The sequence below is a fragment of the Balaenoptera borealis genome (assembly GCF_965194805.1).
Source record: "Balaenoptera borealis genome assembly, chromosome: 12".
Lineage (NCBI taxonomy): Eukaryota > Metazoa > Chordata > Mammalia > Artiodactyla > Balaenopteridae > Balaenoptera > Balaenoptera borealis.
Window position 1 is genome coordinate 77,903,122 of NC_138869.1, and position 17,960 is coordinate 77,921,081.

Below are 17,960 nucleotides of genomic sequence, written 5' to 3' on the forward strand. Positions count from 1 at the left end.
AAACGTACAGGAAAACATTTATTTTCTCACAGCACACTGCGCCCCAGGCTCCCTCTCAGCAGAGGCACAGCTCTCAGAACGGCTCCATCCATGAGCCCCCAGGCAGCCGGTGCCTGGGCTCTGCTCACACGAAGTTCTGGGCAATGGCCAGCACCTTGGAAAACTCGCCTTCCCTCTGGCGTAGGCTGGTGGGGATGGGTGTCTTGATTCGGGTCCCCACAGGGTTCCCGTTGTCCTCGATGAGGACCACGTTGTTAGAGTCGAACCTGGGGGTCATCCTGGGACCAGGCATACGATGCCCCACAATAAGCGCCTTTTTCTTCTGCCCCTTGATGGCCAGCAGGATCCGGTCGCCCACTTTGCCCACCCCGTTCTTGTTATAGACGTGGATGCAGCGAGGAGGGCGATGGTACGGGGTGTTTCCCAGGGCACTGTTGTCCACCACACGTACCCGCGTCATCTTCTGAATTGCACCAAGGCTCCCAGTGGTGCTGGCGGAAGAGGAAAAGAGTCTGAGGTCTGCATCTCTGCTGGTCAGGGCGCAGAGGCCTCTGCCAGACCAGGCTTGGCAGCGTGCACATTAGCAGGGCCCTGACAGAGGCGGTGCCTGGGAAGGCTTCTCTGTGCCCAAGGCAGTGCCCTCACAGTTCTTTGCAGCTTCTGCTGCCGGGTCAGGACCTCGATCTGGATGGGTTTTAAAGAGGACCTGATATTCTGTTACAACAAACTGCATGGCAGACTTAACTTAAAGCCTTTGGTTTCCAAAAGGCCTCTGAGGATTAAGGGAATACCTTATGGCCCAGGCCTCGCCCACTGCCTAGCCTGCAAAACCTGCTCCCCCAGAATACACTGATTACCAAATGTCCCATCTACACGTTGCTGAGAACCAGAAGGTACAAGTGAGTATGTCTGCTAAGGGAGTCCTTTGACACAACATAGCAGAAACTGAAAATAAGTCAAGGTAACAATCTTTTGTTTTAATGTATTTTTCCCCACTAGAAAGAGTACCTATTAAAGGCAAATAAGCTATTATTAAGCCATCTGATGACAGTGGGAATTCTAGTTTGCTGCCGCTAGGACCCTAGTGCTGGTGTTCTCCCGGGTGACCCGGGGTCCTCTTCTCTCATTCCACATGCCTACCCTGGGCAATGTTCTCTATCCCCGTTGTTTCCAGCTAGTAAATTCCATCTCCAGCCCCACTTCTCTCCTATCTTTCGGTCCTATATTTCCACTCCAACTCCTCACATGTCCTACAGATGCTGCAAACTCAGTAGGTCCTACAGTGACTTCATCGCCTCCCCCTGCAAACCTCCTCCCACTGCTGTGTTTCCTGCCTAGATGATGGCTTCTACAGAAAATTCAGCTCCTGAGCCATAAACCTCTCTCCATCACCATCCACTAGCTACCCCATGCTACTGACACCACCTCCTAAACACCTCTGTCCTTTCCCTCCACCCCCGTCGACACTTCCTTCATCCAGCAGCTCACTCTCTTACACCAAGACTATTACGTTAGTGTCCTAACCAGCTCCCTGCGCACGTCACTCCGCCAACCAAGAGCTCTTTTTAGAATATAAAACGGAGGCCACTCCCCTGCTCAGGACTGGTCAGTGGTTCCCCACCGTATACACTGTCAACAACCTGGCCTCTATGTACCTGCCTTCTGAGGTCCTCTATCCTGCCACTCACACATTCACTCTGAGCCCCGATGGCCGGGAACGCCTGGAGCTCTCCAAGCGTACCTGGCCTCTTGGCCCTCCCTGGGGGCCTGGACAGGACCTGCCCCCATTTGCCTTCTGGGAAGGCAGCTGCTATCCTCCTCTTTTCCTCCTCCGCCTCCTGCTCCTCCTCCTCCGTTAGCAGCCCCTGCCTCAGGCCTTCCAAAGAACTGTACAAGCCTCTATTATTATACTGGTCACATTTTCTTAGAGTTATTTGTTTCCAACTTTGCTCCCGTGGCCAACTGTGAGAACTCTTCCAGGGCAGGAAGCAATTCTTATTCATCTCTCTATGACCAACCCTGGGCACAGGGCTCAGTAAACACTTGTGGAATGAGTGCACGAACGGGGCCAAAAGGCATGTTTGCCAACAGGAATGCAACCTGTGCTCTCCGCCCTGGCTTAGCATCTAAACGGGGAGGGGAGAGGTTGTCAAACTTCCATCATGCTTGAGTTTATGGTAATAAGTATGTGATTTAAAAATATATATATATATATATTCCATTTTTAAGAGAGAAGGGTTTCCCCCCTTTTATTTATATGTTTTTTTAAAATGAAGTATTATAGTTGATTTACAATGTTCTGTTAGTTTCAGGTGTATGGCAATGTGACTAAGAATGAGTATATATACTCATATATATATAAAGTATATAGATATATACTTTATATATATATATAAAATGTATATATATGCATACATATGTATATAGAGTATATCTGTGTATATATATGCATATATGTATATAGAATATATATTTATATATACACATATATATGTATATATAGAGAGTATATATGTGTATATATGTGTGTGTATATATATAAAGTATATATAAAATGTATATGTATATACATTTTCTTAAAAGAGAAGGTTTTAATGCACTGGAGAAATGATAGGGTCGAGAGACATCGGATTCACTATAAGAGTCTGGCAAGGATGGAGGTTTCATCATTCTCCATATCCATTCCCAATCCCGTCCTCAACAGCAATATCGCCTCCTTACCTATCCCCCTCACCTGGCCTGACCAAACTCCAGTTCCATCTATGCCTTTAGATTTCCCTGACCCCAAGCCCACCTCCCTGAGTTTCCACTCCCACTCTAGTCACCAATACCCCACCCTGATGGGAGGCTTACTCAAAGACACAGCTTTAAGAACTTAATAGGAAAAGTTACCTGAAACGGCGTTGGCTCAGTGCTCTGCTCACGTGGGCGAAGGGGCCCCAGAGCCCAGTAAAGAAAGCCATGGGATCCCAAGATGGCAAATCCTGCAGGGAAAAAGGGGGAAAAAGGATTTATTTCTAAGTCAGTGTCCACACTCACAGCCAGTAGTTTTTGGTGTTTGGTGTGTGTTTTTTTTTTTTTAAGACTTTTGGGGACTTGTGTGGGAGATGGCACTTCGAGCACAAGATCATTAGTCACTAAATATAAACCTTAGTGGTTAAAAGGTACGCAGATGATTAGATGGAACTCCAGCTGCAATTTTGCTGATTCATATTCTAACTGGGGTCAGAGAGCTGGAATGGCCCACCACAGTTCTCGCTGTAGGTAACACAACAGCACAGAGAATGCCTTCATAATTATATCACTTCCACAGCACGAATCCTCTGGGACACACCCAGGCAGGAACCACTTCCCACATCCTCCACAGAGGAAAACCTGCACACTGGCCCCTTGTTGACACTCGTGTGCCTCCTGAAACCAGAACTTTTACTCCCTGGAGGAAAGCAGATTATCTGAGCAGCTGCCCAGGTTGTCAGTCACCACATCACCTTCTCCCAAATGTAAAAGACAGAACACCTGGACAACTCAAGGTTAGCAAAGCAGTGCCAAAGGATGCCCTTGCCAAGTCACTGACCAAGGCCTCTATTTGGGTCGGTCTCCCAAACGACAATGTAACACAGAAAAACTACCTACTCGCTGTACAGCAGAAACTAACACAATATTGTAAAGCAACTATACCCCAATTAAAAAAAAAAAAAAAAGAAAGAAAGAAAAACTACCTACCCCACACTGCAGCTGAAAGTGGGCTTTGGGAGAGCAAGCTGGAGACAAAAGAGCAAACGCCAACCCAACACTGGTGACTGCAGCTTGCAGAACCTCAACCCTGTGCTCCCTAGCACCAACAAATAAGGCCATCCCCAGGTTCCTGAAACACCTGGGCACCAGTGAGGGGACTATTTAAGAAAAACCTACAGCCAGCTGGTAATTCCAGCTGCAAGACATGCCTGTTTTCCACCCACATGTTTGGCTACAGAGGGCCTCATTCAAGAGCTCTGCTGAGAAAGCCTCTACCACTGTAGTATTTACACATAGCTTTGCCTGGCATAAGTTCAAAGCACCTTAGATAAGATTTTATTTAATAATGGTGGGGGAAAACTCACTATTTACTTTCAGAGAAATACCTAAACACTCCAGAAATGCTTATTAACTACAATTTAGCCTCAAACCTCAAGCTTATTCGCCAGTGTTTTCCTTAAGACAACCCAGGAAGCGTTGGCCAAAATGTAAATATGAATAGAAACTTATATGCAAAAGAAGGTGGCCTACTTACAGAACTACTAACATCTGACACACAGAATCAAAGACTATCAGATGAGGCCAGCTTTACCTTCACAGCTCGGTAGCCCTGGAGAAGGAACTATGAGCTTCAGCTTCCCTAACTGTAACGTGGGGTTTCCCCACCTGTAACACCTACTCACAAGACGGTCGTGAGGCAAGCCAGGCAAAGCACAGAGCATGATGCCCGCACTCAATACCTATTAGCCCTCTCCATCATCATCGTCATCATATCACGTCCCGTTTCGAAGATTAGGAAACTGAGATAGAGAGAGAGGAAGGCACTTGCATAAAGCCCCATAACTAGCCAAGGGCAGAAGCAGAACCAGAAGTGGCCTCAGCTTAGGTCCAAGGGTCTTCCCTCCACACCCTATGGCCTCACTCTGCCGTACAAAGCCCACTTCACACAGGAGCTCAGGGTGAGAAGCAGCTTTGAGGGTCACCTGGTCTTCTTCTGCTTTCTTTCTTTATGAAAATGTATCGACTAGTTATAATGTGTCTAAGTGCTTTACATTATCATCTCATTTAAGCCTCAAAAAAAACTACGGAATGGACACTATGATTAGCCCCATTTTATACGGGAGGAAATGAGGCCCAGAGAGGTTAGATTATCTGCCCAAGTCGCACAGCTAGGAGTGACAAAGCTGAAATCTGAACCCCAGTAGTCAGCTTCCTGAACCCACCCTCTTAATCAGCAGAGTTAACATGGTAACGTTAACTTAAATATTAATATTTTTCCAACTGTTAAATCATCCTTGTTCCATCAAGAATACTGATGTCACGTGAACATTTTACTCAGACCTAACTCAGTGCTTGCTGAATCAACTGAAATGTAGACAAACACCAGGTGAAAGTCATTCACTTTCATCCAATTTAGGTTTTGAATACAATTTGTAGTGTAGGTGGCAAGAAGAGCCACACTCTGAGCAATAATGGAAAATTGGCTTTAAAAAAAAGGAATAAAAAAAGTAGCTCTGAAAAGCAGTCCTTCTGGTCCAGGCTGCAGTTACGTCCAATCTCAGCCAAGCCTTCCCATCTGATGCTGGCGGGCCCCTACTCTCACTCCCTGGGGGAAAAGAGGCTCCTCGGCTCCTCCACAGAACCCTCCAGGTTAGTCCAGCGCCACCCACATTCCCTCTCCTGAGAATTGCAACATCCAGCCTCTCCACACTGCATCACTTCCTCCAGAGCATTTATGTGACTCCAAGAAGTGCAGAAATGCCTGGAGGCTTCCCAGAACTTTCCCAACTTGGGCATAACAAACCCCACCATTCAAGGCACCTCCCTAAAATCTACAGGGCAGCCTGTGCACAAACCACACCCAGGCCTCCTCTCTGTGCCTTGCTGAGAAGCCACCACCACAACCTGGGTCCACCTCTGCCCAACCAAACTGCCCTGGCCCCAAATACACCTCCTGCGAGCAGCTCTGTGTAAGGCTGCAGCATCTGCTGTCACCCCTCCTGCACACCAAGGACATCTGGGTGTCCTGTGCCAAAGGAACTCTCACCGTTCCAACTTTCACTATCCAAACTCAGACATGGAATAAATCTGGTTTTTTGTTTTGTTTTTTTTTTTTTTTGGAGTTAAGGCTGATAGCCCCTAGCATTCTAGTTCTTGCTACTCACTATCCACAGAAACCACAGAGATCTTGACAACATGGCATCTGAACTCACTAGAGGAACTCAGGAATCACACAGACTCCGGATTATTTGTACTACCCTCAAACACAAAAGTAATACATTCACGTCTGCAGGGAGCACCTCCATTTTCACAAGAAAAGACCAAATTCAAAGACTTTTCACTAGCTCTTTGGTGGATCTGATAGTGACCTCCAGACCCAAAGGACTTAAAGACATCAAATGGGCAGCAGTAAGCATTCCTATGAACTTGAAAGCATAAAAGAAGCAAATATACTTGTATATTTGTATACAAAAAAATCTGTGGTCCCCTCCACTGTCACCCCAGCAAAAGCTCCCAGCAGGTCCTGATAGAGTGCGAGTAAAATAAATACTTGCTGAATAAAATAGATGAGGTAGCCAACAGAAAGACAGATTCCCCCACCCACGGCTCGACGCAGGGAAATCCAGACACTGTAGAGATCTCATCTGTATATCGGGAACCAGCACATCACATGCAAACATGCTTTAGGAGAACCATGGTGCTGGTCATGAGAGGATTAGCTCATGCTATGTCTACAGGCCCCCGGAATCATCTCCTGGGTCTGGTGCTTACACTGCCCACTGTGAGAAAACACCATCGCACCACTAAACAACTGGCTCAGATGAGGTAAGGGTAATGAGGGCTGCAATTTATTTCAAAGCAACTGACTGAGCTTGATGTTATTTCCTAGGATAAATCCATCCTGTAGACATAGGCCCTGATTAACTTCAGATCAGTCTGTATAGAGTGCTTTGTCTCACAAGCAATGTTATTCTGAGTCCTGTGTTTGCACAGGAAGCTAACTCCAATGATATTTCCTCCTCTACTCTCACTCGGAGGAGGCCAGGTATTCGGAAGACTCCAGTGCCAGAGATGGCTTTTCATGCCACTTCCTGGTCAGCACTAGTACTGCCATCCCGGTTTAGAGTGTGAATCATAACCTCTGGGGGTGGGGGGATGGGGAGGGCAAGAGAAGGAAGGCAAGAGAGAGTGAGAGGGACAGGGAGAGAAATTACTTAATACAATCCAAGAGCCGTGCTTATTTCAAATCTTAGTTTAACTTTAAGATCTCCCTTCAGTTCTGGAGGCCAGGGAGGACTGTAGATTTTAGGGACACACAGGTGAGTTTTTCACTTGGCATCACCTTATAGGTCCCATTGGAAGAACATTGCCCCATGAGAGCAGGGACCGTGCCTGCCCCGTCCAGTGCTGCATGCTCAGGACCTAGAACAGTGCCTGGCACACAAATGGAGCTCAGTGAGTATCTGTTAAATGTATAAAGTTTATCTGCAATTGCAATTCATCCTCCAGCTCCAGAGAGGCTCCATGTTGGTGGGTTGGCGGTCTTTCTTGTGCCCTTCACCCAGGCTCCCAGTAACTTGGGGGAGCTTCCTAGACACTGAGAGCTCATTTTTAGCTAATTGTAATACATAGAGACTGAACTAGAAAAGCAGACAGAAAGAGCCTGATGCTTTGTGAAAAGCTAGAAAGTACCATTACTTGAACTTTAGAAATCAGCAAAATGTTGTACTTAGTATCACAGATCCACATATATTTATACATTGTTTCTACCTGAACAATTTCCATCTTTAAGTGCCTGGCACATTTCATAAATTTTAAAGGCCTTTCAAGAGAAACAGGTTCTAAAGAAAAGAGACAAAACAAAAAGTTCAGCCCAACTGCAAAAGAGTGTTTAAAGGAGATTCTGTTAGTAAGTGACAGAAGTGAAAAGAAACACTAGGAGAAATCAAGTGCAAAGCCCAGCCACAAAACGGACAAACTCTGCCTAGTGTAAGGATATAAATGTCCTTCTTAATTAAGCAGGAAAAAGCAGAGGCCTGGCAGCTTCGAGGAAACAAAAAACAAAAGGGAACTCCCTGGACCCTCTGCCCTGTCATGCTGACAGCCCTTCCCATCTCCTGCAGGTTTCGCCCCCATCATTCTGGACCAAAAAGTACTCTTATTTGTTGCTTAAATACTCATTACTGATTTGTCCCAGAAGGATTCTCTTTCAGGAAGTTTTGTGAATTGGTTTTTGGTTTTTTTTTAAACATCTTTTGTGAGTTTTTTTAATCTCACATAAGTATACACCTTACAGTTCTCAAAGTACTTTCACACAGATCACTTTCTTGGTTGATTTCATTCTTGAGCACCCAGTGGAAACAGAAAGATAAATAACAATGAGCAACAGTTTGGCGAGGGTTGATTCCTAAGGATTTTGAACAGTTCTGAAGGTTCAGCAGAGTAAGTGCCATTTCGCAGGTGAAGAAATTAAGTCAGAATTGCTAAGCGACTTGTCGGCTTGTCCTAGGAAGGGAAGACGGGTAGAAGGCTGTTTCTACTACACCCTGCACAATACTTGCCCGGCTAAGGTGCTGCTTTAACCACTAATAAACTTCACAGAAACAAAAACACCCCACACAGTGCAAGTATTCTTTCTCCTCTCTTAAAGCTGCCACATAATCTTTTAAAACTCAGAAATTTAAAAGCTGCTTTTTCAATAGATATCTGCACCACAAACAGCACAGCCTGGGACCAACGCTGAAGCTGATTCTGATACATTTGCAAAGGTGTGAGTTTTCACAGCGTTACTATCAAGAAGCAATAGCAATCCCTCATTAGCACCATGGGCTGTTTCTACCATGGCTACCAGTGAGGACCCCAGTTGTCAATGTGGTTCACAAAGAAAAAAACATTTCCAGGGTTCTTGTCTCTATCTGTTGGTTAACTATACGTGTTTATTTACCTGTATATTTGTTTGCTCCACCTTGTTACAGATTTAAAATCGTGGTTCTTAAAAATATCTGACAGTTCTCCATTATTCAAGTTGGTTTTTCAATGTGTAGATTTTATCTGTTTCTAGCTTTGCTCCCCTTCCATCCTCACCTCACAGGTGTGCAAACACCTATAGTTCCAGAAATAAGTTTATAACATTCTTGGTATGGTCTAACTCAGAAAAACTGCACAAGGCAAAGGTAAATTCTACTTAATCACATACATATTTCTTTCCTATTAGTACCTCTACCAAGCCAGTGGCAAGGAACCAGGTTTATAGAGATGTCAGGTGGGCAGGCAGGGGGATGGGGGTGGGATGAAAAGCCCAAAGAAAGGGTATCTCCTCCACCCCTCCTCCCCTCCTCTCCTGCCAACTCTGTTTCCTTGGAATCCACTACTCCAGGCCTCAGTGACTCTGTCAAGCAAGGGTCATTGGTAAGAGCAAAGAGGCAAGGAAATGAACATGTTTTAGCTTCACTCACGTAAGGGATGGTTTTTCAAGTGGGAGAACCCCTCTCTGAATTAACCAGTAGGGCCCAGGTCTGCAGCATAAGCAGTTTGTTTCCCAGATTCTGACCAGGGAGAATAGTCTCACTCCCTGATTCTCAGGGCAGCACTATGGGTGTCTCTTTAAGATCACTCAGTCCTGAAAGTGTTTTTCAGCTTAAAGTAGACTAGAAAAAGTACTCCCTCTTTTCTAAAGACATAGATGATTTTTTTTTTTTTAAGTTTTCGACAAGGAGACTTTCTCACTCTGAGTTGCGTTTCACTGGTGAATAATAAGCTACCTGGCACTTTTCTTAATAAGAGAGCATACTACCTGACCCAGAGCAACATTTCTGGGATCTGAATCATAGCCCTCTCGTACAAGTTGGTTGTCATTGTTAATACACATGTAAAATCACACCAGGGTGAGCCAGAACAAACCACTGGCCTCTAAAAAGGATCAGTTGTAACCTGATTTTTGAGACCCTCCCAAGTTCCCACATGGCCATAAGAACTATCCAAGTAACGAAAATAATAGGAAAATCCATCTTATGTGGGTCGGGGTGTCATAATCCCCCAAGACAGGAGTGGGATAAGACAGGCTTCAAATAACTCTTGCATCATGTAAGATTCTAGATGATGAGGAGAGTCTAAATAATTATGTTCAGTGCTCAACAGAGCACCTAAAAAATGGACTCCAGGGAAGGTTTTTACCCTTCATATTCAGGGGCACTAATAAAACGTTTTGGCCATTGTTCCTTCATGGATTTCACGGTGTACTTCATTCAGTTCTCATTTCGGTCTTTCTGAAATGTTTCCTCTTCTCTCTGTCTGTTAATATGTAGTGACCCTAATTAGGCACAAGCAGAAATAGATCTGGAATCCACCACATGTTAACACGCCTACCTGTATTATTAAAAAGATAATAATACATGAGAAATGCCTCCCAGTGATCCTCAGCGGTCCCAAACCCAGGTAACTACGGACTCCCATTTCCATTTTCCACATATCCATTACAAGGGCTACTTGGCAATGGATCACACCAGATTTACAACCATACAATCAACACAACATGTAAAAAGTTCCATAGAAAATATACATCCAAAAAGCTCTAAGGGCACAATGGACAATTCCATAAAAGGGAAAAACAACAACACAAATAGGACAGATTCCTTTTCATCTAAACGTCTTGCTCCTACCCAAAACAGCTCCCAGAATTCAAACCTACAAAGACTCCTCTCACCAGGCAGTCTACCATACACAGCTTAACCCCACCTCCCTTTCTGGCCTTCTTAGGAAGGCAACCTACTTCCTACCCCAACAAAATCCTTGCTCTTCCATTGTACCTATTTCCATGAGTGAAGGGTAAACTGTCTTCTAGCATAGTAACCTCCCTGAAAAAAGAGACCCACTCTGTTCTTTATTCTATATCCCTGGTGTGCTAACTGCATCCTCGTGGACAATTTTAAATGACTCTAAACGCAGGCTGATGAAGGCAAGAGCGCAAACAGGAGAACACAGGAAACCAATGTGTTTCGAACTTTTCTGTGATACACAGAAACGCATTGCATAACACTTCCTAATACACTCACACACACTCACCACGTGTGTATACCTGAAGCAAGTGTCCAGAAACAATACTTAACCCTTACTAAGTACAATGCTGATATTTTCTATTCTACTTCATTTTTTCTTAAATGATGGCCATGATCCACTAAACTGATTTCCAACTAACCGATGGGACTCAGTTTGAATGGGAATTCAGTTTGAACTGCATCAAAACCTTACAGCTGCATTCCACAAGCTACTAATGAACCCTTGAAAAAGCCAGCAGACAGCAGAGACACTGACCAGCCACAAGAACCAGACACACCCAGGTAGGCAGTGCCCTTCCTCTGTCCAGCAGCCCAAGTTCAAGTATCTCCCAACTTCCCAGCTTTTCCCTAGTAACCCGAGGTGACTCTGTCATGTGCTCTTTTGTTAACCTCTTTATAAATTCAGTCCATCAATCTCTTTGGGTAGCAAAGTTCATTTACCGCCCACCTGAAAAGCAATACTTCCTTTCTGTCTCCAGACCATCCCCCATCAAGCCTGAAGGAAAGAGAGCCTTCCAGGAACCCACAATTAAATGGAAAAGTTGGTATTCTGTGTGCCTCTGTGATCTATTTTGTGGGTAACATACAGGAGTTATGCACACGCGCAGACACACACACACACACACACACACACACACACACACACACACACCTCTCTCTCCTTCCCCTCTCTCTCTTCTTTCCAGTCTTAATCCCTGGCAGGTGCAGCCTCTGATGAAATGAGAAACCAAGAAAACCCCTGGGGCCGGGATAGCCACTCATTGGCATGACAGTGAAAGCGGTGGACTCACTCTCCACACCACAGAAGCGCCTGGCAAACGAGTCACAAAGTCATCTCAAGACCCAGGTTGGGAAAGGAAAGGGAGAAAGAGAGAAGCAGACAAACCCGAGGAGCCGCGCCAGAGTGACCGGCCGAAGCCACCTCGTGAGACCTAGCGGCAGCCCGCCCAGTCCCCGGGAAGGCAGGTGAGCGCGGGCCGGGGGCACGGGGTCGCAGTGGCCACCGGAGCCCTCGCCGCCCTTGGGGGATGGGAGGGAGGAGGGTCCGGGTCAGAGGCCTCCATCCCCGTCGGGACCCTCCCACTGCCCCTCGGCCCCCAGAGGGCCGACGATCCTCGCACTCCGGCCCTTCCTCACCCATCCCGGAGTGTGCGCCACCCCTCCTGCGGGGAAGCAAGGGAGAGAGGAAGCAGAGAGTTAGGAGAGTGACGTCCCCTCCCCGCCCCCCCCGACTCCATACCGCCTTCGCCGCCCTGGAATATCCCGCCGCAGGCCCCCACAGGCCCAGGGCCACCTTCCCGCTACGCGGCCTCTCGCCCTGCGCCTGCGCGTCGGGCCCAGTTGGGCGGACGGCGATCTGAGAGTGCGCCCGCTCCTTGCGTGTGCCGGCGTGGGGGGAGGGACCTACGCGGCCCCGCCCCCTCATCCTCCCCCTCCCTCCTCCCGCTCCCCCTCCCCCAGACACTGCCGCGGCCGCCGCAGGAGCCCGGAGCTCCAGCCGCCCAGCGACTCCCCCTCCCCCTCCCCCAGCCCCGCCCCGCTCCAACCCGGGGCTCCGAGCCGGAGCTGAGTCTGCGCCTGGGGGTGAGTACGAGACCCTTCCCCAGCCCCCTCTCTTTTCTTTGAGGATCCCACCACCACCCAAAGAAAAACCCCGGTCTCAGCTGCGCGTCCCCTCCCTTCAACCTCCCGCGGGACCCAGAGGTGCCTGGGCCCGCGGGACCGGTGGTGCCGCGCGCTGCCCCCAACCCCGTCCTGAGCCTATCATGTGAGTGCTCCGACCCCTGCCGGGGGTCCAGAGGTACACCTACCTCTGTCCCCACCCCTCGAGAGATCCGAGGGGTGGGACCCCCGCCCCCGGCCCCCGGCCCCCGGCCCCCGGCCCCCTAGCGCCACTCTTCTCCCACCTGCCTGGTCCAGGTGCGCGTCCCCTCCGCGGTTCCAGCAGCGCCCCATCAGCCCGCCGCCGCTGTGGGGAATCTGCCGCCCCCGCCCCTGAGTTTTGAATTCCAGGGTCTCCAAGTCCAATGCCCTCGGTGTCTTTTATCTTTTCTCCTGCTCCAGGGGCCGAGTACCCCAGAAGCCGGCCCGGGGCAGGGGTTCGGGCTCGGGCAAGGGCAGGGTTTGCGAGGCCGGCCGCTGCCCCCGGTCCGTCTGGGGACTGGTCGGAGGGCTGGGGAGGCGACTGGCCCCGGGAGCGTGTCCTCTCCTTGCGCCCCACACAGTACAGTTCATTCATGAGCCGCCCGGGCCTGCGTTGGAGGGTGCGGTGGGGAAAGGATTCGGACTCGGAACCGGAGTGGGGCAAAGGCCCTGTTGGGGGGAAGGGGGGGCGGTGTGCTTTGTCCCTCCTGACCTGCTGGACCACCTAGGGAGGACAGTCCCAAAGCTTTGGCGCCTTCTTCCCCAGAAGAGAAGGACGCTTGGGAAGTGGAGAGGAGAGGTCAGAGGGGCCGGCTGTCCTTGGGGCTCTGTGCTGCCTCCTGCCTGGGTCCCCTGGGTGGAGGTCTGGCTGCTCAACACTCCACGTTCCTGGAGGCGGGGAGGGGGGCGCACAGGCGGTAGGGCCAGGACTTCTGTACCCAATACTACTCTCTAGCCTCTCCCTGGGTCTGCAGCAGCCCAGGAAGAGTGAGGCCACCCTAGCCCCTCCTGAGGAGGGGCCCCCAGACCTGCCTCCCAGGAACATGTGAGGAGGGGAGTGACAGTGTCTGTCAGGCTTCCAGCGGGGGGCTGGTGGGATGGGGTGCTGGCAGCATGACTGTCCTCCAGGGTACCAGAGGGTCCAGGCCCTGGCATGCCCCAGGTGGCACATGCTGGGGCCTGCTGTTGGCTCACCCAGTTGGGTCTTGGCCTCTGGGTGGGTGGGTAGGGATGTGTCAAGGCATAAGGCAGGTGGTGAGTAGCTAACAATCCCCTTTTGGACATCCTACAAGTTCCCTCCAATTAAAACAGTTTTGGAGACCTGGGTTCAAATTCCAGCTGTGCCATTCTTTAGCTGTGCGACCTTGACAAGTTACTTAACTTGTCTGAACCTTAGTGTCAGTTAAAAAGTATGTTTACTACCATCTCCTTACGAGATTACTCACGGGCATCAAACTAGATAGTACAGGTAAAGAGCCTGGCACCCTGCCTGGTAGTGGATCAATAAGAGTTCTCTTCCCTGAACTTCTGACCCATCCTGGCATAGCACCACCCTCCCATGCCCCCACTTCCCAGCCTGCTACAGATGGATCAGTTTGTTTGAAGAGTTTGGAAACATTCTCTGCCACTCGGTGGCAGAGTCCTGAAAGCAGTGTAAGCCCTTAGGTATAGACAAGAAACCCATCCAGACTGAGGGGTTCTAGCATATTAAATTCTGTTTAATTTTGCTTTTTACCAGTTCTCCTTCATTAAACCAACCCCTTTTATTCCACACTTTATTGATAAGAGTAGCTAAGTTTTTTAGAATCCATTTGTACCTTGAACTGTATTAAGAGCTTTACCTAAATCATCATGTTTAATCCTCAAAACAACCACACGACTGAATTATTATCCCCATTTACAGACGAAGGAACTGAGGCCCACAGTGGTGAGGTAGTGTCGCCAGGTCAGAAGCCACATCTGTCTCATCCTAGAGCCTGTACTCTTAACCACCAGGCTCTGTTGCCGGTCCCCTACACCTGCCTCAGAACCTGAAATCACAAACCCAGGGTGGAAGGTCTGGGAGCTAGAAGCAAGAGGGAAGGCAAACAGGTAGAAATGGGTGTGGCATTTCTCCAGAGCTGTAGCTGGCAACCCCCAGCCCCCAACCCCCAGCTTCCTGATGGAAGTGGCTCCTCTGTTGGCTGAGGCCGAAAAGTGCGGTGGTTAAAAGCATGGGCTTGAGCCAGGTTGCCTAGGTCCATGCCCAGATCTATCACAGACTAGCTGTGTGCCACTGAGCAGGTGATGTACGCTCTCTGTACCTCAGTGTCCTCCTAGGGTTGCGATGGGGAGTAAACAAGATAACATTTGTAAAGCACTTAGAACAGTGCCTGGCACAAAATACGAGTTAAATAGGTATTTGATAAATGCATTCTTTTCCTACCACTTTTATCCTCATTTGTGGATACATTTTTGCCCATCTCTCTGAAGTTGGTAGGGATGGAGCATTAGTATATCTTTGTTACACATTGAAAGACTGAGGCCCAGGTTACATAGTAACAGAACTAGCCTCCATCTTCATCTCCTCCCAACAGACCACACTGCCTTCCTATGATCCCAAGCCCTAAATTAAATCTTCCCTAGTAACTCTTTAAGAAAAAAACTTTTAATTTATAGCTCCCTCTCCACCCCACCCCCACCATGCAAACACTTCTTGATGATAAAGTAACCATCAGTTAGCTAGAAATAAAATCCTCCATCACTTTCCCTGCACACTTCCAGCTAAAGCCTCAGTGTCAGGCTAGAGAAATTCTGGGATACCACTGACTCAGGCGACCCTGTGGAGTGGATAAACTGCCCCTCCCTTCCCCAAACATTCTGCCTCAGTCTCTTCCCTTCTCTCATCTGCTCTCAGTGAAGGCTTTGAGAGCAGCTGCCCTGGGTGAAATTGAGCCCAGCAACCCCGCCTCCACAATTAAGAGCTTGGAGTACCCGGTCAGCAAGCCGAGCCACCAGCCCTGGCTCCACCCTTTCCTGCCCTGTGACCTCCCTGTGAGTGGCTTCTCCACCCCGGGTCCCTGCTTCCTGCCCTGTCAAATGGGGAGTGTGCCCTGCCTTCCTGTTGGTGCAGGTGGGAAGAGCAGTGCAGTTGCGGAGGGGAGAGTGCTTTGTGACTGTAAAGAGGGAGGCAGCAGATGGACCTGGTGACTTCAGTTACTAAGCACGTACCTGGACCCTCACCTACTCTACTGGGTCCCCTTATGTAGGAGCTCCCAGAATGTTCCACCTTCCTTGGAGTGGAGAGCATAGAATGGAAGGGGGATGCTGCTCCAGGAGTTTGTACCCATTACATTCTGGCCTGGTGGAGCCTTGGCGTTTTGGAGAGAAACAGGCAAGGAGTGGGTATGGGCTGGATCGATTTCTGGAGTGCATTAGAGTTGAGACTTAAGGGAGGGGGGACTTGTGTAGAGGCCCCCCAATTACCACAGCAAGATACCTATACCTACCTTTAACCTTTCCTGGTGCACCTTATGTTTACATACCCAGGCTCCCAGACACACCCACATACACACCCCCACTTAGAGACCAACGACTCTCTTCATTTCCGTGGACTGCCATGTAGTCACCCAGCTCCCCACCTCCCACCCCACACACACACAGATACACATATCAACACAAGTTTACACACCTCAACACACACATTCTCACAGTGCTGTGGTGTTCTCTAGCCAGAGAACACGTAATGAGTGTTCATGAAGCTTCTGTGGTCTGCAGAGTCCTGTTCTAGGCACATCGGAAAAGCATCAAGGTGCCCTGAAAAGTGTTAAAGCTTTAGAAAGAAGTTGACCTAAGTTTGATCCCCAGGTCCATTATTTTATGAGCAGTGTGACTTTGGGAAACTTACTTAACTTCTCTGAGCCCCGTGCCCTCATCTTAAAATGGCAATGACATCCAACTCTGGAGTGTCAATGATTAAATGAAAAATGTATATATTCTTGAAACAGTGGGCGCTCCATACATGGCACCTGCTACAATTACTAAGTTAATGGGGTTTTTTTTAAGGCAACTTAGGCTGGAAAAGAAGAGGGAGGCATAACACACAGGGCAGTTATTCCCTTAGCCTTCCTAACCCAGGCTTTTCAGAGACTCCCTGGGACCAAGTGAGACAACCCCGTCTTCCCTTCCATCTGAGAGCTGGTGCCTCTTGCCCTGCAGTTGAAATGTTAGGAAGAGGCAGGGGAAAATCTGGGATTGGTGGGCAGGAGAAACCCTCCGAACCACCCCAGGGGGCTGGGGGACGCTTGTTTCCAGAGTTGCAGTCACCGATTCTAGGTTTGTTGTTCTCTCTCTTTGCCTGGTTTCCTTTCTTCCCTGGGGACCACCCCCCCCCCCACACACACACACACACACAAGGCAGAGCTTCAGTGTTGTCAGCAGAAGGGGCCCCCAGGGGCCCTCCAGTAGGATGGGGGTGGGGCAGTGGTGCCACGGCCACACTTCTCCTCCGCCCCAGGAGCCTCCCCAGAACCGGGCTCAGCTCGGTTCCCAGGCACTTCCAGAACCCAGGCATCCAGGCTGGCTGCCCCTTTCCTCCTCCTCCCTACCCATCCACCGGACCGTAGAGGGCTGGACAACCTGACAGTGGCAGGGAACCAGGCCGGAGGGCACTACCCTGGCGGCAGGGGGCTTGGGCCAGCTGAGAGGCCCCCACCCAGTCTCCCTTCCTTTGCCAATGGAAAAGCTCGCTGCAGGGCATGGCATTCCCAGCCTGCCCTGCTCCAGGGGCAGGAGCAGGGCACTCTGGGAGTTGTAGTCCTCACAACTCAGGTGCAAAGAAAATTGGAAAGAGGTGAGGAAGCTGGAAAGGGGAAAGGTGTAGTTGCTGTCGTGGCCCGGGAAAAAGAATGAGGGTGAACAGGTGTAGCTGGGGCGAGTGAGGCAGGTCACACGAACCCAGAAGTCCTGCTTTTTTTTTTTTTAATCTCTCAGAGATTACTTTTTTAAATAAATTTATTTATTTATTTTGGGCTGCATTGTGTCTTGGCTGCTGCGCGCAGGCATCCTCTAATTGCGGCGAGCGGGGGCTACTCTTCGTTGCGGTGTGTGTGCTTCTCATTGCGGTGGCTTCTCTTGTTGCGGAGCACGGGCTCTAGGCGTGCGGACTTCAGTAGATGTGGTGAGGGGGCTCAGTAGTTGTGGCTCCCGGGCTCTAGAGCACAGGCTCAGTAGTTGCAGTGCACGGGCCTAGTTGCTCGCAGCATGTGGGATGTTTCCGGACCAGGGCTTGAACCCGTGTCCCCTGCATTGGCAGGAGGATTCTCAACCACTGCGCCACCAGAGAAGCCCCAGAAGTCCTGCTTTTTAATGGACTTCCCACTCTGACTCCATCCTCAGACCCCTACTCTGAGGGCAGAGGGACAACTCTAAAGCTGAACGTCTTATTTTGAAGCCAATTATATTGGGAAGGTGATTTAACAGAGTTGAAAACTGAACAAATGAAACCATGCCATTTTTCTAATAGGGGTAGAAAGAAAAGATCAGGAT

The 17,960-nt window shown here is 49.2% G+C and overlaps 2 protein-coding genes across 7 annotated transcripts in view; one reads left to right on the plus strand and one right to left on the minus strand.

Annotated features, from left to right (window-relative positions):
• Window positions 1-12,178, minus strand: MRPL14 (mitochondrial ribosomal protein L14). Of its 2 annotated transcripts, XM_082346626.1 has the most exons (4): window positions 12,031-12,115; window positions 11,443-11,601; window positions 2,893-2,984; window positions 1-491 (listed from the first exon to the last, which is right to left on the minus strand). In XM_082346626.1, exons 3-4 carry the CDS (start codon window positions 2,961-2,963, stop codon window positions 125-127), a joined length of 438 nt encoding a protein of 145 aa, XP_082202752.1. In that variant the 5' UTR covers window positions 2,964-2,984; window positions 11,443-11,601; window positions 12,031-12,115; the 3' UTR covers window positions 1-124. The 2 variants fall into 2 exon arrangements, with proteins under 2 accessions (XP_082202752.1, XP_082202753.1); XM_082346627.1 differs by lacking the exon at window positions 11,443-11,601 and having other exon boundaries at window positions 12,031-12,178.
• Window positions 11,620-17,960, plus strand: part of TMEM63B (transmembrane protein 63B) — a 24,025-nt gene continuing 17,684 nt past the window's right edge. The window contains exons 1-2 of one of the 5 annotated variants that reach the window (XM_082346625.1): window positions 12,252-12,374; window positions 15,331-15,467. The gene's annotated coding sequence lies outside the window, so the exon portion shown is untranslated. Of the gene's footprint in view, window positions 11,757-12,251; window positions 12,375-15,330; window positions 15,468-17,727; window positions 17,883-17,960 lie in introns of those variants that run through there. The other 4 variants (XM_082346621.1, XM_082346622.1, XM_082346623.1 and 1 more) reach the window with 4 other exon arrangements.

What these genes read in the sequence shown, in the direction of transcription:
- MRPL14 (XM_082346627.1), bottom strand. Translation starts at nt 2,963, where the DNA reads ATGGCTTTCTTTACTGGGCTCTGGGGCCCCTTCGCCCACGTGAGCAGA. An exon ending in CTGAGCCAACGCCGTTTCAG is followed by an intron (nt 492 to 2,892) that starts GTAACTTTTCCT and finishes CTCTTCCGCCAG; the next exon opens with CACCACTGGGAGCCTTGGTG.